General features: G+C 45.8%; 1 protein-coding gene across 4 annotated transcripts in view; it reads right to left on the reverse strand.

Moving 5' to 3' along the window:
* Window positions 1–134: 134 nt before the first annotated feature.
* CLIP1 (CAP-Gly domain containing linker protein 1) overlaps window positions 135–20205 on the reverse strand; it is a 73521-nt gene continuing 53450 nt past the window's right edge. For 3 of the 4 annotated variants that reach the window (XM_075435063.1, XM_075435062.1, XM_075435061.1), the window contains 6 exons: window positions 18520–18626; window positions 15334–15454; window positions 10061–10113; window positions 4546–4663; window positions 4108–4267; window positions 1831–3359 (listed from right to left, as the gene is read on the reverse strand). In XM_075435063.1, the coding sequence (XP_075291178.1) occupies window positions 3289–3359; window positions 4108–4267; window positions 4546–4663; window positions 10061–10113; window positions 15334–15454; window positions 18520–18626 (630 nt within the window). In that variant the 3' untranslated portion in view covers window positions 1831–3288. Of the gene's footprint in view, window positions 1097–1802; window positions 3360–4101; window positions 4268–4545; window positions 4664–10060; window positions 10114–15333; window positions 15455–18519; window positions 18627–20205 lie in introns of those variants that run through there. The other variant, XM_075435064.1, reaches the window with a different exon arrangement.

A 20205-nucleotide genomic window follows, 5' to 3' on the forward strand; every position in this document is an offset into this window, starting at 1 on the left:
GCTCCTCGTGCGTGCCAACGCCCCGCAACGCCGCTAACGCTGTCCCTTCTGCTGGTCCACAGTACGGGCACAGGGCACGGCCCCAAGGGCACGGAGAGGGAGGAAAGAAAACACAACAAAACACGCTTTTTTTTCTCCAAAATATAACTTTAATATATATCTGCATATGTACACACACAGCACACACGCTATATAGAAGCTGAAAGAACGCAAAACCAAAAAGGTTTGGTTTGGGCACGCGTGGCGTGCGGGTTCCCCCAGGCCCACGGCAGCTCCATTTCTCCCTGGCTCCGTGGCCCTGCGTCTCCCTGGCGGCGAAGCACCAGCCCGAGCTCGCCTGCACCCAGCGAAACCACAATCGAACGAGCAAGTGAAAATAAAGAGGAAACATTTCTCAACCCGGTCCAGTGTCAAAAAAAACCTTAAAAATCTAAATGTACAAATTCAGCCTTAAAACGGTTTAGTGCAAATATGAAAATTAACAGCATAATTTTAAGGTATTTAAATAAGCCTTAATACAACCATAGTGCTTCGTTCCTATACACGTTTTCCCATCAACAGACGCAACAGCATGGGGGCTTTTCTTGTTAAGAGTGGGAACAAACCCAGACCCTGGGAAGAAACAGCATAAAGTCACTTGTTAAATCATTTACATTTCACTTAAGTTCATTAAAGGGAGATGGGGTACTTATTAGTGGAAGAGCAAAATATTTCTCAGTTTACTGATTCTGGAGTGGATGGGCAAGGGGACTGGGAGCGAGGGCACCAAGAAATGAGGTCCCTTCTCCTGCCACTCGGCACGCACGAATGCTGGTGGTGCAAACCGCCCGACCAGGGCGCGCAGACAGTCCGCCCTCCCGGCCGCGCGCGGCGTTAGAAGGTCTCGTCGTCGTTGCAGTCGGCCGTCCAGTGCCCGAACATCTCGCAGGTGTCGCAGTAGGGGCGTTCCTCTCTCCTGCTGCCGTGGTAAGCCGAGTGCGGCGGCTCCTCCAGCATCTGCGCCTGGGTCGGACAGTCTTCGGTGTCGTGGAGGTCAAAGCAGCCGCAGATATCGCAGAAGAGACGAGGTTTCTTCTTTGACAGGCTTTCTTCCTCACTGCAAGACCAGCACCAGCGCAAGTCACGCAGGGCATTTCTCCTTCACAGAGGAGAAACGCCCACTTCCCTGCCCGGCATGACAAGCTGCCTCGTGATTACTGAGACTGAGGAAACACCACAGCGGTCAACAACAACAAAAATTTGTAAGCCCCCTTCTGAAGACCTCCTGACATCTCAGCTACCTTGCAGTACCCCCACAACCCCTTATACTATAATATTTATGAAACAAACTGCTGTCTGCGTCAATATTTGCACAAATACAGACATTATTTAAAAAAGAAAACCATGTAAACCATCTTCTCTCTTCTCTTGACAGAAGAAATCTGAAGCCACACCATAGCAAACAGGTTTTAGTTCTGTTTCTCTGGACTGGATCTCCCCATCTCAATGCAGCTGCCGGCCTCCTGAGCAAAGACTCTGCTACTGAACTTGGAAAGGGCCAGGCTCAGCCACGACTGACAGCGAACACGTTACGACACGTCGGTGTTTGTATCGCTAACGGCAGAGGGTCATTCTGCACCAGCAGGTACGCCATAGGAACGGACCTAAAAAGAAGGCTGGATTCAGTCGCCCTAAACTCAAGAGAAAGCGACGTTCGTCCTTCCTGACAGCCGAGCCCAGGCTGGCGCGCGGTGCAGCTGGCAGAACTGACTGCCACCGAGGGTCCCCAAAACACGAGCCAAGGCTTCCTTTAGGATTTGTACCTGTCATAGTTATTGATCTCCTCTTCGTTGCCATTGAGGGCTGCTTCACACATTCTTTGTATTTTCAAGTTCAACTCTTCATTCCTCCTTTGCAGATCTACTATCACCGAGTTCAGGAAGTCGATCTGTGACAGTCAAGAACCAGGACAGTCAGCAGGGGAGGGCTGTGCCCCAGAGAAAGCAAGCAGCAAAGGGATGGCCCTCGCACTGACGTGTGCAGCTCTGCATCAACTCTTACCGCTGGGCTGCTGTACTACAGCGAGCACCCGCGCACACCGAGAGGACAAGGGACAGGGGCTTCCCAAAGATCTCCGAGAGCCTCCTTGGGATCTCTGTCCCAGGAGCTGGGTAGTTCTGCCCAGCCAGCAGGGCTGAGACATCAGTGGGTCTCAGCCACCACCGACAGATCGAGTTCTTTTTCTAATGTAACATTCTGAACATAAATCCAGTCCAGAAGAGCGTCTGTTCCTCTGCACCTGCAGCTCGAGTGGGTCTCTCGGAGATCTCAGCAGGGGCAGTGGGACACGCAGCGCACCCCACGACAGCTCCCGACGCTGGGTTGAGCCGTGGAGATCAGCAGGCCAGCACAGCAGCACTGCTGAGTGTAATCAATTAACACTTGGCAAATTAACACAGTGCATAAAGGAAGCCAAGAAGTGGAACAAACCTCGTTCTGATCGGAAGGATGCGTTGCCATCCGCAGGTGAATTCAAGGAGACAGAAAACCAGAAAAAGATTGGTGATTAGTGTGTGTTAATTACACTACCTCTGATGTCCGTGCAGACTAGGAAGGACATTTTTTAATCAGTATGACTGACATCAGTGGTCTAACAAGGGCCTTTATAACAAGCAGAAGGTGCTTCTGTTCTAACCGTGTTTCCTCGGCGTTTGTCACAGGCTGCCTGTTGCATGGCCGCGCTTCGCGTGTTCGTTCCGATTGTCACACTCTGATACACATTTTTCCTGTTCCCAAGCACACGCTAACCGAGCAACCTCCCTGCTCCCCTGCTGCCAGCCCTCATTCTGAGCCAACTTCGGCAGTTAAGAAGCAGCAAAGATGAACATTTCCAACTGCAGAAGCTCAGCACTAGCGCGGGAGCTCAGGCAGCCCGTTTCTCCAGGCAGGCACCACAGGTGCAGGTGGGCCACACCTCACTCCTCGTTCACATCCAAGGAACCTCTGGAGAGAACGCCAGGGAGCACTGCATGAGCGTGCTGTGCTGGGCTGCACCGCGCCAACAGGCTGCACGTCAAAACTTGCCGCCCCTGCTTTCCTGCTTCCCTCCTCGTGTTCCAGTAACCTGAACTATTTCTCCAGTGTCACTGATCACTTGATTCTTACTGTTCACTATCACTGATGTTTCCCTTCAGAAGCAGCAGGTTACAAAATGAATCTGCCCATTATAATCCTGATCGACAAAATCTGATATGAACTGTCTTTTGAAAAATATTTCTCTGCCTACAGACACACTGCTGTTGTAGCAGGCTAAAGTTTCCGATCAAATACCTGCTTCTCTTTCGCAATTTCGTCTTGAAGTAGATTTGCAGCACTGTCACCTGTAAAGAAAAAAAAACCAAACAAGGTATAATATGACACAGACAACGGCTTGGTCAGAGACTGAAGTAATGGAACAGTCTCCAGTCTCCTAAACATCTTCTCACTGCTTTCTCATCACTCAGTACAAGCTTCAGTAAGGGTGACTTTTTTTCGGAATTGTTTTCACCACTGCATTACGGAAGCACATTCAATACTGCACGTTACTTATTAAAACACAAAAAATATATGTATAGGTGACAGCTAAAGTTCACAGATCTGCAAGGGAGTGCTCCTCTGCTGCAGAGGTGAGACTGCAGTGATACGAAGCTTAAGAAGCTCAACACGAGGTACGCACGAGGGTGTAAGGTACGGGATTCCCAGCCCTGTGCTCAGGTGGGTGGCTTTGTTACGATGCCTACAAGTTACTCTGCAGCTACAGCAAGGAAAACCAGAATCGCTCTGAGAAAGGCTCTTGCACAGCAGCCACCATGAGCAGGACAAAGTTTTCTGGTTTACGCACGTTTCGTTTCAGGTCAGACTGCCCCCCACCCCGGTGTAAATGGGATTTAACTGGCAATGATGGTAGCTTTCGTATTTTGCAGCTGGTCAGATTCCCTTCGTTCAGATCTGATGTGTGTTCTACAACAGGGAAGTCACATTTCTCAGGAGGGTTAATTAGTTAAGCCTCCTTTTAACTACCTAGTTAACATCTGCAAAAACCTACGAGTGTGCTGAAGGCACGGAGACGGCAGAGAGGCACGCTCTCACCTGGGGAGCTGGTTACAGTGAAAGGCTGTTCGTTGTTTTCCTTGAGTTTCTGCTCCAAGTTCTTCACCTTTTCCTCAAGTTTCAGCTTGTCAGACTCCAGTGACTTAACCACTGACTGCAAGGTTTTTGCAGAAGCGTTTTCTCCACGGAGCACTGTGATCTGTAAGAATTAAATTTGAGAATGCTTAGGCCTTCCAGAATGAAGTCAGAGCACCCAGGCAACATCCCTAGTAGCAAGGGCTGAATAGCCACAAAAGTAGGTGCTAGAAGTCACCTAGCCAGGCACAGGTATCTAAAGATTTAATTCTAAGGTTTAACCATGCTACATTAATAAAGAAAAACAATTAGACAGCTCTTCAGTAGCAAGCAGACAAAGCCATATGCTTCTAGCTGTAACTTCATCTGAAATTAAGCAGCATCCCACGGTTCCTCATTTACCTCATTTCTGAGTTTTTCCAGTTCCTCATCTTTTTGTGTGATCAAGGCACTAGTGACACTGATAGATTTTTGTAAAGATGCTCTCTCTTCATCAATTTCTTTTTGTAATGTTGACTCTCTAAAAGAAAACCAAATACAACCAGAAATCACCTAAAGAAGAGATTGTTGTAGTTGCCTAAGGAAGTTTAATTTAATTTCAAGTATTAACCTACTGTAAGAAGTGGTTCTTAAAAAGCAAATTTCAATTCTGTACTTGACTAAGATTTTATAGGTGTATAAACAGTTCAGATGTTACAACTGTGGAAACAAAGCAAAAACTTTACCTAGGTAGTACATGCCCGAATCTGCATATCATCGTATCCATTTGAGTTTAAAGAAGCCAGTTAATAGACTGGGGAGATACAGGATAAACAAACACGTTGCACAATGTTCCACAAAACCTAACTGAATTCCGAGTTTTGTTACTTCTTGAAAATTCCTAACAAGCAACAAAACATACATGCAAAGCTCATTATACACATTGTCATGCAAAGCACTGATGATGCTGGAAATATCAACTGGTCCTCACTAATTCCAGTGACGTCATCATTCCCTGGAACGCGCACTCGGAGCGTTGCTGGGCCTTTAACAGCTGCTGTTTCAGCACAAAACTGTGTGGGACTTGGTTTACTTCATGGAAGAAAGGTTAAAAAGAAATCCTCCAGCGCAGGCACAAGCCCCTTCTGTGGGCGTATGGCCAGCCTTCCCAACCTTTTCAGCTGCTCTAACACTGGAAATGATTCTGCCTACAATTCCCATCCTGACAGTGATCTTCAGGCATCATAGCCATGACATCCTCACACTGACGCTAATGAGTCTTCCTGATGGGCCACACAATACACACAGCTAAGTAACTGTCCTCTGATCTGAGGACTTTTGATACAGACGCTCCTTACAAGCTGAAAGGTTTTTGGTTGGTTTAAAAAAAATTTTTTAAAACCCCACATTACTCCGAAAAATCTACGTTTACTTCTCTAGAAGAGAAAGTTGCTTTTCTGAGCGCCAGGCAGTGCCCAGCAGCCAGCCACCAACAGTCCGAGCTGCTGCAGGCACAGCCCGTTTCGTCTGCAGTTCCACACGCCCGGGTTCAGAGGATCCCGGTCTGGCTGCCGCGGCAGTGCGCTGCTTCCAGCTGAGCGGGCCGAAGCCCAACGAGGCCGCCTGCACGCACACCCGCTCCACCAAGGCACCAAGCAGCCAGCGCTTCAGAGATCCCAAATGGCATAAGGACTTCGTTTAACTGAGCTACGCTCCACTCTCAGGACTGCTCAAGGCCCAAGAGCAGAACGTGTCCTTGTGTGACGATGCGCAAGCAGGTAGGGGACAGCCATTAGCCCAAACGGAAACATTTTCCTGTCCACGGTACCTACAGTTAGTGAGAGCCATGATACCCAGACCATGAAATACAGCAAATCTCACCGACTCAGGATAAATAGGCAGCTCGACAACGAGAGCACAATTAACGCAATTCTTTCATTGTGAAGATCATACTCGGGAATGGAAGCAGCAAGTGGAGAATCTGGGGTTTAGAAAAGCTGATGCAGCTACCAAACAAGAACCAGAGAGGTTGATTTTGGTTTTGGTACATTTTTACAATGAGAGAATTAATATAAGCAGAAACGTAACAACTGCAGACTGCACGATGTTGCCTTCAAACAGAAGTTACACTCCTGTTAATAAAAAACGAAAGGGCAATGGCGGTTAACGGGTCTCCTCGCCAGCCCCGATTCAGCAAAGCACTAAAAGCACAGCAGCAATGTCTGGGATCTGCAGCAGGGTGACACATGCTCCAGCCTAACCCATCGCTTTAGCTGCTTTGCTGAACTGGGTCAAAAGCGCCGGGTGGTGGTGTGGGGAAGAAATGTGCCACCAGTGCACGGGACGCTGCTGACGGAGCACAGCTGCCCTCTCCAGTCCGCTGAGCTGCAAAGCCAGCGTTTACTTAAGGCTGGGGAATTGGGAAAGCACGTCTGGAAGTTGCTGCTCACACGCTCTCCTGTACCTGAGGCTTCCCTTTGCTCTGTGCACAGCTGTAGAAGGGCAGATGGAAACCCTGGTGACTCATCTCACACTCAAGAGCTTGTTATTTAGCCAATGTTTCCACTTTTTGGTCAGATCTTCATCTTAGAGGCCAAGACCAAACACATGTTTTTTGTACAAATATGGTCGACTTGCCATTTACCGGGCTTGGTTTCAAGCACCACAAGCATTTAGGTCATTGAAAAAGGCAAACAGTTTGCAAGCATCTAAATATATATTTACAAATTCAGTACAGGAGTCTAGAATACTATAGCACAAGGGGAGAGAAACAAGAGAAGGAAAGAGGAGAGAAAAGAAGAGGGGGGAAAAGGTCCCTCGTGCTGTAGCACTGTGGTTTTTTTACAGGACAGTCTCTGCAGGAACCAGGCTTTACGGCTCCAGCTGGGGGCCCTTGGAAATGCTGAAACTGGAAAACCTACAAATACCATTAAGTAAAGGTTATTACTTACTTACACGTAAGTGTGGATCACAGTTCACTTCCAGCATCAGCTGAGTCTACCCCACTGATGCTCTCAGCTTCAGTATCGTTTGTAGCACGATCCATACAAGCGAGAGTAACCGTAAGGAGCGTATGTTGAATGGGAAGTAACTACATAGTGATGACGTGCAAGAGAAATCTCATGGGAAGTATTTACTTTATCAGGGGAAAAAAAAAAGGGAAACTGATCTGGTGAACTTCAAATTTTTTCCTGCCAATTGAAGTCCGAAATATCTGCTTGCCAGCAGGGATTAAAAAAATCCCAATAAAGATGACTTTGTCATTTCACAGGACATTTTAAAATTTCAGTTTCTTGAGGAGAGTAAACCATATTTTGAGCAGTGCGTGGAAGTCATGGGAAAGGAGAGGTTTGTATTTTGCTATGTTAAATAAAAAGATCACCCAGATTCTTCCCTTACCACAAAAATAAGAAATTCTAAGAATGAAGCAAATACCTTAAATTGTTACTGGGCAAGCTTTAAAAATGCAAGATAACAAGAACCACACGTTAGAAACATGGAGTAGAACTGCAAAATACTGTAAGGAAGAACTAAATTTGCACCAAGGGGCTTTTTTGCTTTGGTAAAAAATATAGACTTTTTTTATATATATATATATATATATACATATAGCTGAGTATTTTACAAAACAAAAGCAAGACACCGAGGGACAAAGGCAGCCAAAATATGTACAACAACTTTACTTAAAAAAAAAAAATTATTTATTGTAACGTGGATAGACTTTCTTGAGTCTTACCATTAAAGACACACAGATATAGCAAAGGAAGCAAGGGCAGGAAAGGGAAGAGAGAGGAATGAAATGAGTATCGATAAATAGCGCAAGCTCAAAGACAGTCAGACAGTTAACAACCCACAATGAACCTCATGAGCTGAAGTAACACAGAACCCCCTTAGATTCCTAAACATCAAACTCCTGTTACTCCTAGCCGGACTATTTCATAGGAGGAGTTGCTAATATAGAGGCAGAGAATTCCTGGGGGTGGGAGGAAGGTGAGAAAACTACTGCTAGAGGTTTGACCTAATTGAAACAAAGAGATGTCTCTTTTTCATTATCTCAAATTCTTAAGACCAAAGGAAGAAATCATCGCTCATCTCATCACCAGCTCAGTGGAATTTGGGAGTTTAGAGAGACTCTTATTCATTTAATTAGCTCTTCATTCAGCCTAACTTTTTTTGTTAGCAAATAATGTCATATTCTGGCATCTTTCGACCCCTCGTGGCTGGCAGTCTGCTTCAGCGAGGTGACTGTTTCTGTCACTTGTTTTGTCCTTTCTATTGGAGTTGATTCAACACTGCTGAGGAGCGTCATTAAGCCAGGCGCAAACTTGGGCATCTCAGTGTAACCGACTGAAGGTAAAGTAGTTAAAGTTCACTTTAATGACTTCATAATTATCTAGATTATTTCAAGCAGCTCTCACAGAGTAAAAACAGGAGAAGGAAACTCAGAGCCGCACGCCTTTCTTTTTATAACTTACTGAAGAATTGGTCTTTTAAACTGTATGCTATGAAATAGAACTGCTGGAAAGCACTGAATGAATCTTGGGTCCCCGCTCCCTCCTTCCGTTCCTCAAGTAATTTTCACGAGTTACGCTATTTAAAATACATATTTTAAAACACGTTAAGTAAGAGGCTATGAACAGCATTCTAAGCTGTCAGCAGCACTAATGTCCTCCCTTTCTCCCCCTTCCTCCACATCAAATATGGGGGAGATGATCCTCAGTTGCTGTAAGCTTACTAATTATTGTGGATGGCCAATGGTCTTCACACCAGCTAAAGATTTCTCTCCTTATCTTCTCCTTCACCTCACCTTAAAACAATAACTTCGACGTATGCTATTCTGTGCAGCTGAAGGGGGAGGGATCCCATCCGTAAGGGTGGCTGGAGCTGGGGTTCAGCGCTCACCTGCCTCTCTAACAACTGACCAAACTCCTCCGTCCTCTGGGGACATTTCAGCTTGCGTCATACCCCAGGTGCCTGCTGTCCTTCAGAAGAGTGAGGCGTTACAGAGCGTGACCTGTCCTCCCAAATAACAGATCATTAGGGAATCAAAAAGGGGATCAGTGTATAACACTGAGCAGCTAAGGATGTGCAGAAACACCAAAGTGCCACTCGCTGTTCTTTGCTGTGACCATTATAAATTCAGGAAACTTCACAGGGGGTTGGTTGTTTTTCCTGGAACACGCTTGGTGTCATGGAGAGCTGCATCTTTTTCTAAGGATTTATGTAACTGCTTTTGAAAAGCTCACATTTTCTACACCACATTTCTGACACTGCGGCACTTTGCCCATTAGCTTTCCATACATAAATTGCAGAAAGACAGTGGATTTTGTAACCTGGGACCACTGACTGAACAGCACAGTTTACAAATGGATGCCGGCTTCATCCAGGACAAGTCTCCTGTTATTTAAAAACAGTGCTGAATGAACTGCAATAACTCCTGCCACCAGGAACTCAGTATCCCAACATGATGAGAACAATCCAGTCAATGCCAAATAACTGCCACTTTTCTTTTTTTTTTTTTAAATAACTATCCTTAGCATCACTGTATTTTTCCCTTATTCCTTAAGAACCTGACAGGTCCTATCTGTACACATGTGTTTTTATCAGACTGAGCGACAATCCAATATTCCAGAGCAGACTAAAACCAAACACTAAACTGGTTACTGAAAATGAAGGGAACTACCACAATGCAAGAGGCGCACAACTAAAGAGGAAATGGCAAATACTGCTGACATGAATACAGTCACATTTCCCTCTCCCTTTTAGGAAAGAAAATGTGGAAGATACCATCTACAGTCCAACGTGTGTAACAACCTCAGCACTTCTAACTACAACACAACAGAAAACAACCACTTTCTTAGCAGTGTTTCTGTATTTAGCTTTCTGACGTTTTCTGTAGGACTGTATAGTTAAACACACATCAGGAAAAACAACTTACCTCTTTTTCATCTCTAATAACTGGTTATTGAGTACTGATCTCTCCTCTTCCAGCTAGAACACAAGTACAAGAAGACTACAGTTAATACACTAAGGATTGTTTCCTCAGTATAATATATCAGAGCATCATTATCATCATAAAACAAACACAGGGGAGGCTACAGAGCCTAAAAATCCTCAAAGTAATCGATTTTCTATGAGGACAACCCACGCACACAAACACAAATTGTTCAGTGACCAGGAACATCAGCTAGCGAGGGGCTGTAACGGCTGTACGCAGTATTTTCACACGCTGTGCACACAGGAGAGGTGGGAGGCTGCCGGTGCCTCGTGCGGCATTTCCGGGCCCCGCGCACACCAAAGAGAACCGTCAGCCTTGTGCATCTGGCTGTTAAGTTCAGCCCAGTTACTGGCGAATTACTGGATTTGCTGTTCTGACCCCAGATAGCTGCACTGCTGATCCATCTTTGTTACTGTACCGTTATTTAGAGATAAATTATTGATCCCTAAACGGTTAGTCTGGTGTTTGTTACCGTATCCTGAACCTGTAACTTGGCAGGGCCCCCTTACGCCCGTACAGCTAGTAAAGCCTTCCCCTGACAATACTGTCGCTGCAGGTCCTTGGGGTCCAAACTGGCAGGCACACGTCGGTTTGGGAAAAGCAAAACAAAACAAACCACCAGAATTTGTACAACCACCAAACTGTAAAACCTCACCACAGAAACACTTGGGTAACCGAACTTCGGGTAACGTTGAGAAATCAAGTATTTTTCAGGCCAGTTAATTATTTTTCACCATTGCCTCCTTTCTTCTTCTTCAATGGCCAAAGCCAGCAATGACCGCCCTACAGAACTGCTTCTAGTAGCACCTGCCCGGGCCTTGACTTGCACACAACCTCTGTTCAGACTTCACAGGCTTTCAGGGGGCATCCACAAGGTCAGCAAGACTACATTTACGATGGAAACCTCCGAGCCCTGGGGACAGCAGCAGGTACGCTCGTACTGACCAAATATTTCAGCACCTTGTGGACCCTCAGGGTTGGCACAGACAGGCACAGAGAGCGTTAAGCAAGTTCCCGTGAGAAGGAAGGCTGCTGGCCAGCCTCCAGTTCTCGGCTAAACGCAGCTCACCTAGATAAATTGTCTCCTCCATATTTTCTGACAACTTACCTTCTCCTTTCATGTGCTGCAGTGCTGTGAAGCCTTCCAGACTTAAGACCAATTGGTACCATTTTGCTGGGGCTTAGTCAGACAACTTTATCAATACAAATAAATCGATACTAGAAGGGTGCAGAGAGGCTTGTATTAAGAAGTCTTAAAGTAAATCAAAATGTCTCTCTCGGGGAAACCGAGCACAGTAGGACTGTGAGCAGCCACAGTGCGACGAGGGTATGGCCACATTTTTCCTGCGGGCAGGTCAAAGCCAGCGATTTCACCAACAGCACCAAGAGTACCCCCTGTTTGCCAGAATGTTTGTCTGCTTCCTACACAGAGGCAGCCTATACGAACTCCGTACGACTGCACAGACTGATGACAAATAAAAGAGAAGGAAAAAAAGAACATGAAAATTCTGAGAAATGTTTCCCAGGAGCTGCGCGCTGTTCAGCCGCCTCCCCAGAAGCCGCTCTGGCATCTGTTTTACACGGCCCCTCTCCTCCCTCAGGCTCGTGTCGACATCTCCTGTGCATCACACTTTTCCAGCTGGCTTTCTGGACTGGTTTTCCTCTCCTGGTGCTAGCATTTCTCTATGGCCAGGCTGTGCAGCATCAACCTGGCCACGTTCCACAAACAGATCGCTTCGTTGCACCCTAGGCTAGCTCAGCTTTCTGGTGTCTGTGCTCTCGACATGCCTCGTGCTGACATTATGCACCTTTGCTCCTCAGAGGCCACGTCCACAGAGCTCCGTGATGCTCTCCCCCAAGACACACCCCACCTGTTTATGGGTTTCTTTTAGGAAAAGGTTGTGGTCCCTCTTTAACTCAGAAAAACCTTCAACATTTGTGGAACACTCCAAGATCGTGCGCACAAACCCTGCTTCCATCCTCTCTTTTAGTTTCCTGGTTGGCTGTGGAGAGAGAAGTGGTTTTTGTACAGACCAAGACAGAAGTGGAGTTAGAAGAGGGAGAAGTAAAGGAGAACAAGGTGCTAAGGGAGTTGTGCAGCTTCTGTGCCCCTGTGGCAGTTGCAGGAGCCACGGACCAAGCCTTCAGCAGCTTTGTGGTAGAAGGGGAGCAAGGACACCCCCTTGCTCATCAGCATTTCTCCAGCAATCTGCTCTCTCTCTTGTTAGCCACAGCGCAGCCTTCTCGCACACCTTTAACAAAAGATGGACCCGCTGAGCTAGCAGATGTTTCTGCGCTTCTTCCAATGAAGTTAAAATGCCTGGGCAGGTCTGAGGCTCCCGAAACACCACAACAGATAATAAGAGGCCAGAAAAGTTCCCCGAGCTCAGCGTCTATCTGACTGGGAATCTTTAACTAATTACAAACAGCTAATTATTTATGGATCAATATAGAAAAGCATCCTTAGTTGAAGACACTTTAACCTTCAGATGTCAGGATAAATCATTCATGAAAGAGTATTCATTAATTTTGCAAAGTGTGTCACACGCAGCCACAGATTCACTAACCCAGTTGACTAACACACTTGCTGGAATTTATCTAGTTACCATAGCGACTGCTCAAAATACTGAAAACATATTCTTGATACCTTTCCTACCACATTTTAGCAGGCACACGCACAGAAACTCACACAGACTGAAGCACTGCTACATTCTGCCCTTTCCTCTCTACTGTCCCATTTTTCAGTACCCACTGCATAAAATGCAGCTCCACGAGCGGTCCCGCCCTGCGTTAAACCTCTCCACTGCCACCACGGACACTTCTTCTCTAAAATTCAATTGACCAATTCTTCGTGGTCACATTTTTTTCACTCCCCACAGACAGCCTGAAGCAAGCAAGCCCAAAGCGTGATGCAGCTTGGCGCCTAAACACGGTGTCCATTCACCCGAGTGACAGCAAAGCAGAAACTGGGGGGGGGATCCCTGAGACTGTGCTAGCCCAAGGTGGGGCTGCCTGGGCGAGAACCCTCCAGGCCAGCTGGTTTTCTCGCCATTTCATTAAGAGAACGCGGCAGAGTCAAAGGTAGAACAAGGGGACTGTAGGTTTAGGGTGGGTGAGATCTAAAGAGAACATGAGAAAAGTCCTACTCCTCGGGGTCACAGCAGGTTTCTGTCAGCCTGAAGAGGACAGTCGGTACGTCACAGGCGCCCGATGAGACAGGGGATGCTTTTTCGGAGCAGCCAGGACACAGGACAGTTCTGGGCAGGCAGACTGCACGTTTCGCCAAGGAGAGCTGAACCGAGAAGAGCTGCAGTCATTAACTACGTGACACTCGGCAGGAAACCTGCATTTTAAATGACACCTTTTTGCCTTTCATCCTTTCGCCATGACAGAGCTCCCTGGAATACCGAAGGCCTCTTCCAGCCTTTTAGGAGGCTGTGCAGTTCGCTAGACAGAAAGACACCAGAGCCCAAATATTACATTTGGGAAACGCAACAGACAGTACTCCCATGTTTCCAAGATTCAGATCACGTCTTCCTCGCAGAAGAGGACATAATGCAACACAAATGGCTGAAGAAGGCAAACAGACTGTTTCTCCAAGCTCTAGCAGATCTTCCAGATCTTTGATCTTAGAGCCATCTACTCACGGACAGAAAACGGCACGCCGCAAGTGAACTGAGAGTACTCCAGTTCGCAAGATGACCGACTAATCCCGACACTTCGCAGAGGAAGCTCCCTCCCCCGGCGAGGTGAGAAGGATCCCCGCAGACAGAGCCCCAGCAGGCAGCGGGACTCCTTCGCAAGGTCAGCTGGAATCAGCGGAGGCCACGGACCGAGACCGCAGTGACCACTGCCCGCCTGCGCCCCGCGGGCTGGAGGGTCCCTCCTCTCGGGGACTTTCTGTTTGTCAACTCTGGCTCCGGACGGCAAGCAGAAACGTTTGACCAATGCTGCTGAATCCTTTTCAAGTTACAACTCTTTCTGAAAATAACAGGTTGCCTCAAAGATTCTGAAATAATTTAAGAAAACCTGTGGGAGTGGGGAGCAGAGCTCCCACTGGCTGTTCAGGATGACGGCGTTCTCTTACCACACCACTACTCAGATGCAGCATGAGTCAGTGATTGAGCCCACACGTCTGGGACTCCTGTTCATCATCTCCAAAGGTCTTCAGGATGAAGCGGCTCATGCATTACTCCTGTCAGCAGACCAAAGGGTTTAGGAACTGGCCAGATCTGTAGTCAACCACCCTCAGTGTTTCAAAACAGAACTCCGGAGGAAAAGTCAGCCTCTTGGCTTTCAGAGTATTAGGCTGTGTTGCAGGATGGACGAGATCTGCTGCACTGTCGCTAGGAGCAGGCATACCCCTCTCCTGCGCAAGTGCCATCTCAGAAGGGCAATACATAAACCCAGGGCTTCTACGTTCCTGCTTTTGGACTAAATCTTCCAAGGATGCCTTCATGGTGGGGCTGGCACCAGAACTGCTTCACAAGAACTAAACCCCCCAATATTTAATGCCTGTAAATCTAACTTCTCTTTTGCCAAGTACCAGTGTTACAAGCTGTGTAACTAAGCCCATACTTTAAGATTCCAACAATATATTGAAATGCAGAATTAAAAAAAAAAATGAACAAATTAAGAGTCTTTTTCTCTCCTACAAACTACCATCAGAAAAGCATCTTGCATCAATTCCAGTCCTCCAGTACCTGCTACCTGGCTGCAATGCTGTGCATGCACACGCACAGTATGAAGTTTAGGCAAGCACACACGTGCAGAGTGCTTTTCAGAGACAGAGTCCAGCCGAGTAGTTTTAGACAGTATTCTGAAAAACATCCTAAATACTCTTTTTTTAGTTGGAAGAGAAAGCAGGAATAAGGAGGAGAATTAAATAGCTAGATTTCCTTAGTACTGGGTAGATGGAGATTTCTAGAGTTGTATAACAAAATTACTCCCGACAGAAATAGCAAGAGTCTGTTAATACATTTGCCTAAAGCATGTTTAATTTATGCTTATTCGCAAGCCTCCTAAGTATCCTTCACGGGTTGCGCAACCTTCTGTTAGCCGACAGCTCTAACCTCCCAATGCAGGTGGCTTCCAAATTATTTTCAAACCTTCTCAGAACAACTCATCTTTCCAGCACGAGCATGCAGCGCAACGTCACCCAGGCACCAGCAGAAACAGCACGCGCAGATCAGGAAACGTTCCAGGCACTCTACCTTCTGATGACTTGTGACTTCGTCCCTGCTCCTGCCCAGCTCCTCGGCAAGTTTCACGTTCTCCTCTTGCAAGGCTGCAAGCTGCTGGGACTTCTGAGCCGCTGCCAGCTTCAGCGCTTCGCTGCGAGGACAGAGAGTGGATCGTTACCATAGGAACGAGAGAGGCAAGAAAAAACTGTGGGAGAGATTCAGCTTCACAGCTCGGAAAAATACATCTAGGTCACGTGTCGAAGGGGATCTGTAATGAAGGTGACAATCTGTACCTTCGATGCACAGGGACAGGCTTAACCCTGAAAAGCAACAGCGGCTCAAAAGTCCTTTAAACGTGTCAGATACTCAAAGAGCTGGGTGGTACGCTCCGAGCGCCAGCTCTGCCTGCTCCCAGCCGCCAGCAAACGCTTGGGTTTAGAAAGACAGAGCAGGGTGCGACAGGAGTGTTGGTGAGGTTTACAGCCGAGACCTTCTCAGAAGTGAACACGTCCGAGTAACTTCGCAGCTACAGGTAAAATATCAGAATTGGTTGGAAAAAAAAAAAAAAAAAAAAAAAAAAGGCAAAAGGAAAACACCCCCGCAAAGTTACAGTTCCACTTATTTAAGTACGCCCTACAAGGTCTGACACCAAAACATACAAGAATGTGCAAGATCACTGGAGGCAAACTGGGAAAGTATCTAATCTATTCTCATTATTTTAACAGATAAAGAACTGAAAATGAGACAAAACAAAACTCGAAGAAAAAAAAATGTCCTTGCAGGTTCCATTAGCCTATGTTGCTGCTAATATGCGTGGTTTCCTTACAGTAAGTTTATTTCCAACAAATTTTTGAAAAAAATACTTTGAATGCTTGTAACACAAGTGACTAACACAAGTTTTTATAACTTTTGATGCCTTTCAAAAATAAAGGAGATACACTTCATTTCATTACACAGTAATTTTTATGACAGCTCTGTTTTCATAACAAGGAGTCTCAGTACTCTGATGTGCCAGCACTGCACAGAGTTAAACCCTGACTGGAATATTAAAAATACTTTTATGACTGTGGGAGGTAGAAGAACCCGTAAGTCAGAAACTTATTAAAGCACTTCAAAATACAGGTGATACAAATTACAAGGGCTCTACGGGCTATCCTTGGGGACATTTAAACAAAAGGAACTCTGATTTACTTTTGAAGTTCAGTGTGCAATATGACTACGATCTGCCAACCGTTTCTTCCATCTGGTCTCACCTTGACCGATTCCCGATCCGACTGAACAGGCTGGCTTCACATCACTGAGCACTGATTCAAATTATCTTGGTATGAATCTGCTTGCCGATGCAGGAACATACCTATTTTTAACTGCGATTGTTTGCTGAGCTGCAGTGCTAACCAGTTCTCTTCTTTTTGCTTTCGGCATTAAAGTGTAGACTCAGGGCATTGTAAAAAAGCACACAAAATACTGGGGTCAGTCTGGGTGAAATGCTCCCGTGTTTCGTGCCAAGGAACTCTACGCTGACAGCTGGGAGTGCACTTGACAGGATGGAGCAGTAAGTGAAAACACAACATGCAGACAGGATTTCTGCTTTTCTTCAACCCAGTTTTACAGAAAGGCTCTTTTCCCAAGGACGCAAATGTCACTGTCGCATCCTCCCGCCTCCGAAAGGCCGCAGCACCTCCCCACCGACAGCCACAGCTCCCGTGGGCAAAACTCCCCTCCGCTCTCCTTCGCAAAGGCACTGCCTTCACCAGCTGACCTCTCACAGGGGTTACTGCTGAGCAGGAATGACTATTACCAAGCTAATTCCTTACTCTAATTAAAACAAGGCAACACACACAATAATTATGGCAACAAAGATCAATTAAAAACTAACTAGACAAGCTCCCGCTTATCCACGATGTCTCTTACCACTGATGATTAGACACCACAGTCAGCAATAGTCTATGACTAAGATTAACCTTAGGGAAAAAAAAAAAAAACCACCCCAGAGAGCGATCAGGATGATGAGAACATCTTTCAGTGCTGAAGATTTTCAAGGAAGCATCTTCTATAAATAACTTCTGCTGGACAAATTACAGTCTAACAGACTCTCCATGATACCAGAGTCTACTAGCCCCTTGCCGTTCTAGCACGAGAGCAACCAGTCTGGAAATAATTATTTTGCTTTGGCATTCCCACGAGCACTGAGGCAGGCAGGAATTGCTCACGGAATGAAATCCTGCCTTTCTCAAAGGAGGCTGCTGTCTAACCAGCACGCAGGTTTTTAAAAGCAAGCAATAAAAACTGTCAGTCATACAGAAAGTCAGTATCAATTCCGAGTGCTGACTTCCTTTGTGCCCTGTCTTCACCTCAGAGCAGCGGTTAGGAACTGTCACAAAATGACTGATGGAACTAACAACAATATTAATTAGCCAAAGCAGCTCCCAGCGATCAGTCCTGACTCCACTCCGTGAGTCAAGAAATTCTTCTCAGAGTGCAGAGAAGAACGGCGATTTGTGATCTAATGCATTTCATCTCTGAAAGGTGAGGACACGCAGCTACTGCAGGGTAGCAACAGCTCGGATTCTTGTTCACTGTGGCACACCAAAACCTTTGCTACAACGAGATTGCACAGGGCAAATTAATTTGTACCAGATGCTTTGCAGTTAATTTGTTTGTGTACAATGTTACACAGCATTAGCTCCTAGTAGGCAAGAGGCAGTTTCTCCAATGATAAGCAATTAACTCTAGTTTTACATACTCTATATAGCATTTGTACCAGTTAGAAAGTAAATGCATGGCGGGGCAAGAGGAATAAACTGGATAAAGCCATCAGTGAAAAGTAAAAGCAGAACCAGATTTTCTATAAACAAAGCTATTTAAAACTACTTAACGCTCCAAGCGTACCTGGAATTCAATCTGAACCGAATTTCTTTATAACAAAGCATTTAAAATAACCTGGTGCCCTCAGCTGGCGGAACTCCATACCTCCTCCAACAAATTATTTCACGCAATGCTTCGAGGGAAGGATTTGCTTCAACACCCTTCAGCAGTTCAGGAGCAACATTCTGATTTCAAGCTTTGTACACGTCAAACTAATATTTAATTTTGACCTAATATCTGCTTCACAAGTGAAGATACCGGAGAGGTACTGAAAGACAATTTTTCAAAAAAATGAAACGTAAATGTAACCACAAAGGAATGGTTTAATAGATTTAACACTGAAATACTTACTATTCTTTTCTAAGTTCTTCCACTTTCTTGTTCTCCAGATTTAGAAGTTCTTTTGATTTATTAAGTTCCTCTTCATTTTTCAGGTTGTTTTCTTTAAGCACGTCCAACTTAAAAGAGGAGAAAAACCTCATTACACTAATGAAGCTATACAGCTCGTAGGTGTTGCACTCGGAAAAGACAACCAGCGACACGGGGGCCTGGGCCCAGCTGGTCCACATTTTCATCCTTAGTCCTTAAATTAATGCAGCCTGTTTGCACTCAGAAGCATTTGTCTAGCAGAAATGTTATGAGACTTTTTGCATCCGAGTTGAGTAACACAAAAAATTCAATGTCCATTGAAGAGCAGCTTACAGAGATCTGGTGCATACACCCCAATGCAAAAGGTAAAGCTCCAGACCACCTCCATTTTAAACTCTAGATGACTCAAAGCACTTTTTAATTTTAATTCAACATTTATTGCTAAAATTAGCTGTTCCCTTGGTTTTTATTCCTCTAATATAACTGAGAAAAAGTTCTGCTTTACCATACCTTAACCTCTGAGAAACAGCAGGCTGAATGCTGTGCTTGCACCCCTAAGCAATGAATTCCTTTCACAGATCTTGTGGCACGGGATGAATTGTTGCGTATCTGTTTCCTGAGCTTGCCTCTACCACGTAAACACCACAAGCTTCCAAACCTTATTTGTTCACATTCAGCAATACATTATATTACATAACAGATAATCTGCAGCCATTCTCCTGGCATTACAGGACTCTGTGGATTTTTTTTTTTTAATCCAGAAAGTAAACCCCTGCCATCATTAACGTCACCGCTTTTAATTCCCGAGCCATCAGATCTCGCTGGAAATCATTACTGTTTCCGCACAAGCTGTGGTGCTTTGGTGAGCCCCAGCTGTTCACTACCCATTACTACAGGAGTTGCAAAAGAGAGGCCGCAGGGTGCTGAAGATCTGCAGCAAAGATGCCAGTTCAGTGTTAGACCAGATACTCTGGGGCAAAAAATGCATGAAAGAGATTAGCGAGGGCATTCTTCCCTTCTTCGAACCCCGGAGTATCACAAAGCAGAGGGAGGACACGGGCTGGAAATGAGTCCCTAGAGGAACTGCTGGACGTGTCGGACTGTGAAGTTCTCCAGGAGGGCTGTGCCCACATATTCGTACAGAGCACAACTCAGCAGCATTTGTACCTTGTCAGACCACTGTGCCGATGAAGAGGACAGTGGAAAAAAGTAGAAATTATAACACCGCACACGTCCCGATCACAAAGAGGATGTACAGAGCAAGAAGAGCAAGAAGAGAAACGGCGTGGTAACTTTTGTGAGTTCGGAGTACTCTTACTCAGAGTGCTGCAGCACTTCACTGGAGTGTGAAGTTGCACCCTGTACCTACAAACAGGGAACCGAAGCACAGCACGGTCACATTTAAGCAACTTCTCCAAAGCGACACAGCGAGACTGATGGAGCCTCAAGGCAAACCCATGGCTCTTGAATCCGTGATCTGCAAAAGCTGCTGCAGCACCCAGAACTCCTATACTCCTATCACATAAGATAACTTTTTTTTTTGTTGTTGCTGCACCAAGATTTAAGGGACGTGACTTTACACGCTGTAAAGTATTTGACACCACATGTGAAATACAAAAGAACATAGGTCATACGGCTCTATAAAGCACCTAGATTTTCCATCAATAT

The sequence above is a fragment of the Opisthocomus hoazin genome, chromosome 13 (assembly GCF_030867145.1).
Source record: "Opisthocomus hoazin isolate bOpiHoa1 chromosome 13, bOpiHoa1.hap1, whole genome shotgun sequence".
Classification (NCBI taxonomy): domain Eukaryota; kingdom Metazoa; phylum Chordata; class Aves; order Opisthocomiformes; family Opisthocomidae; genus Opisthocomus; species Opisthocomus hoazin.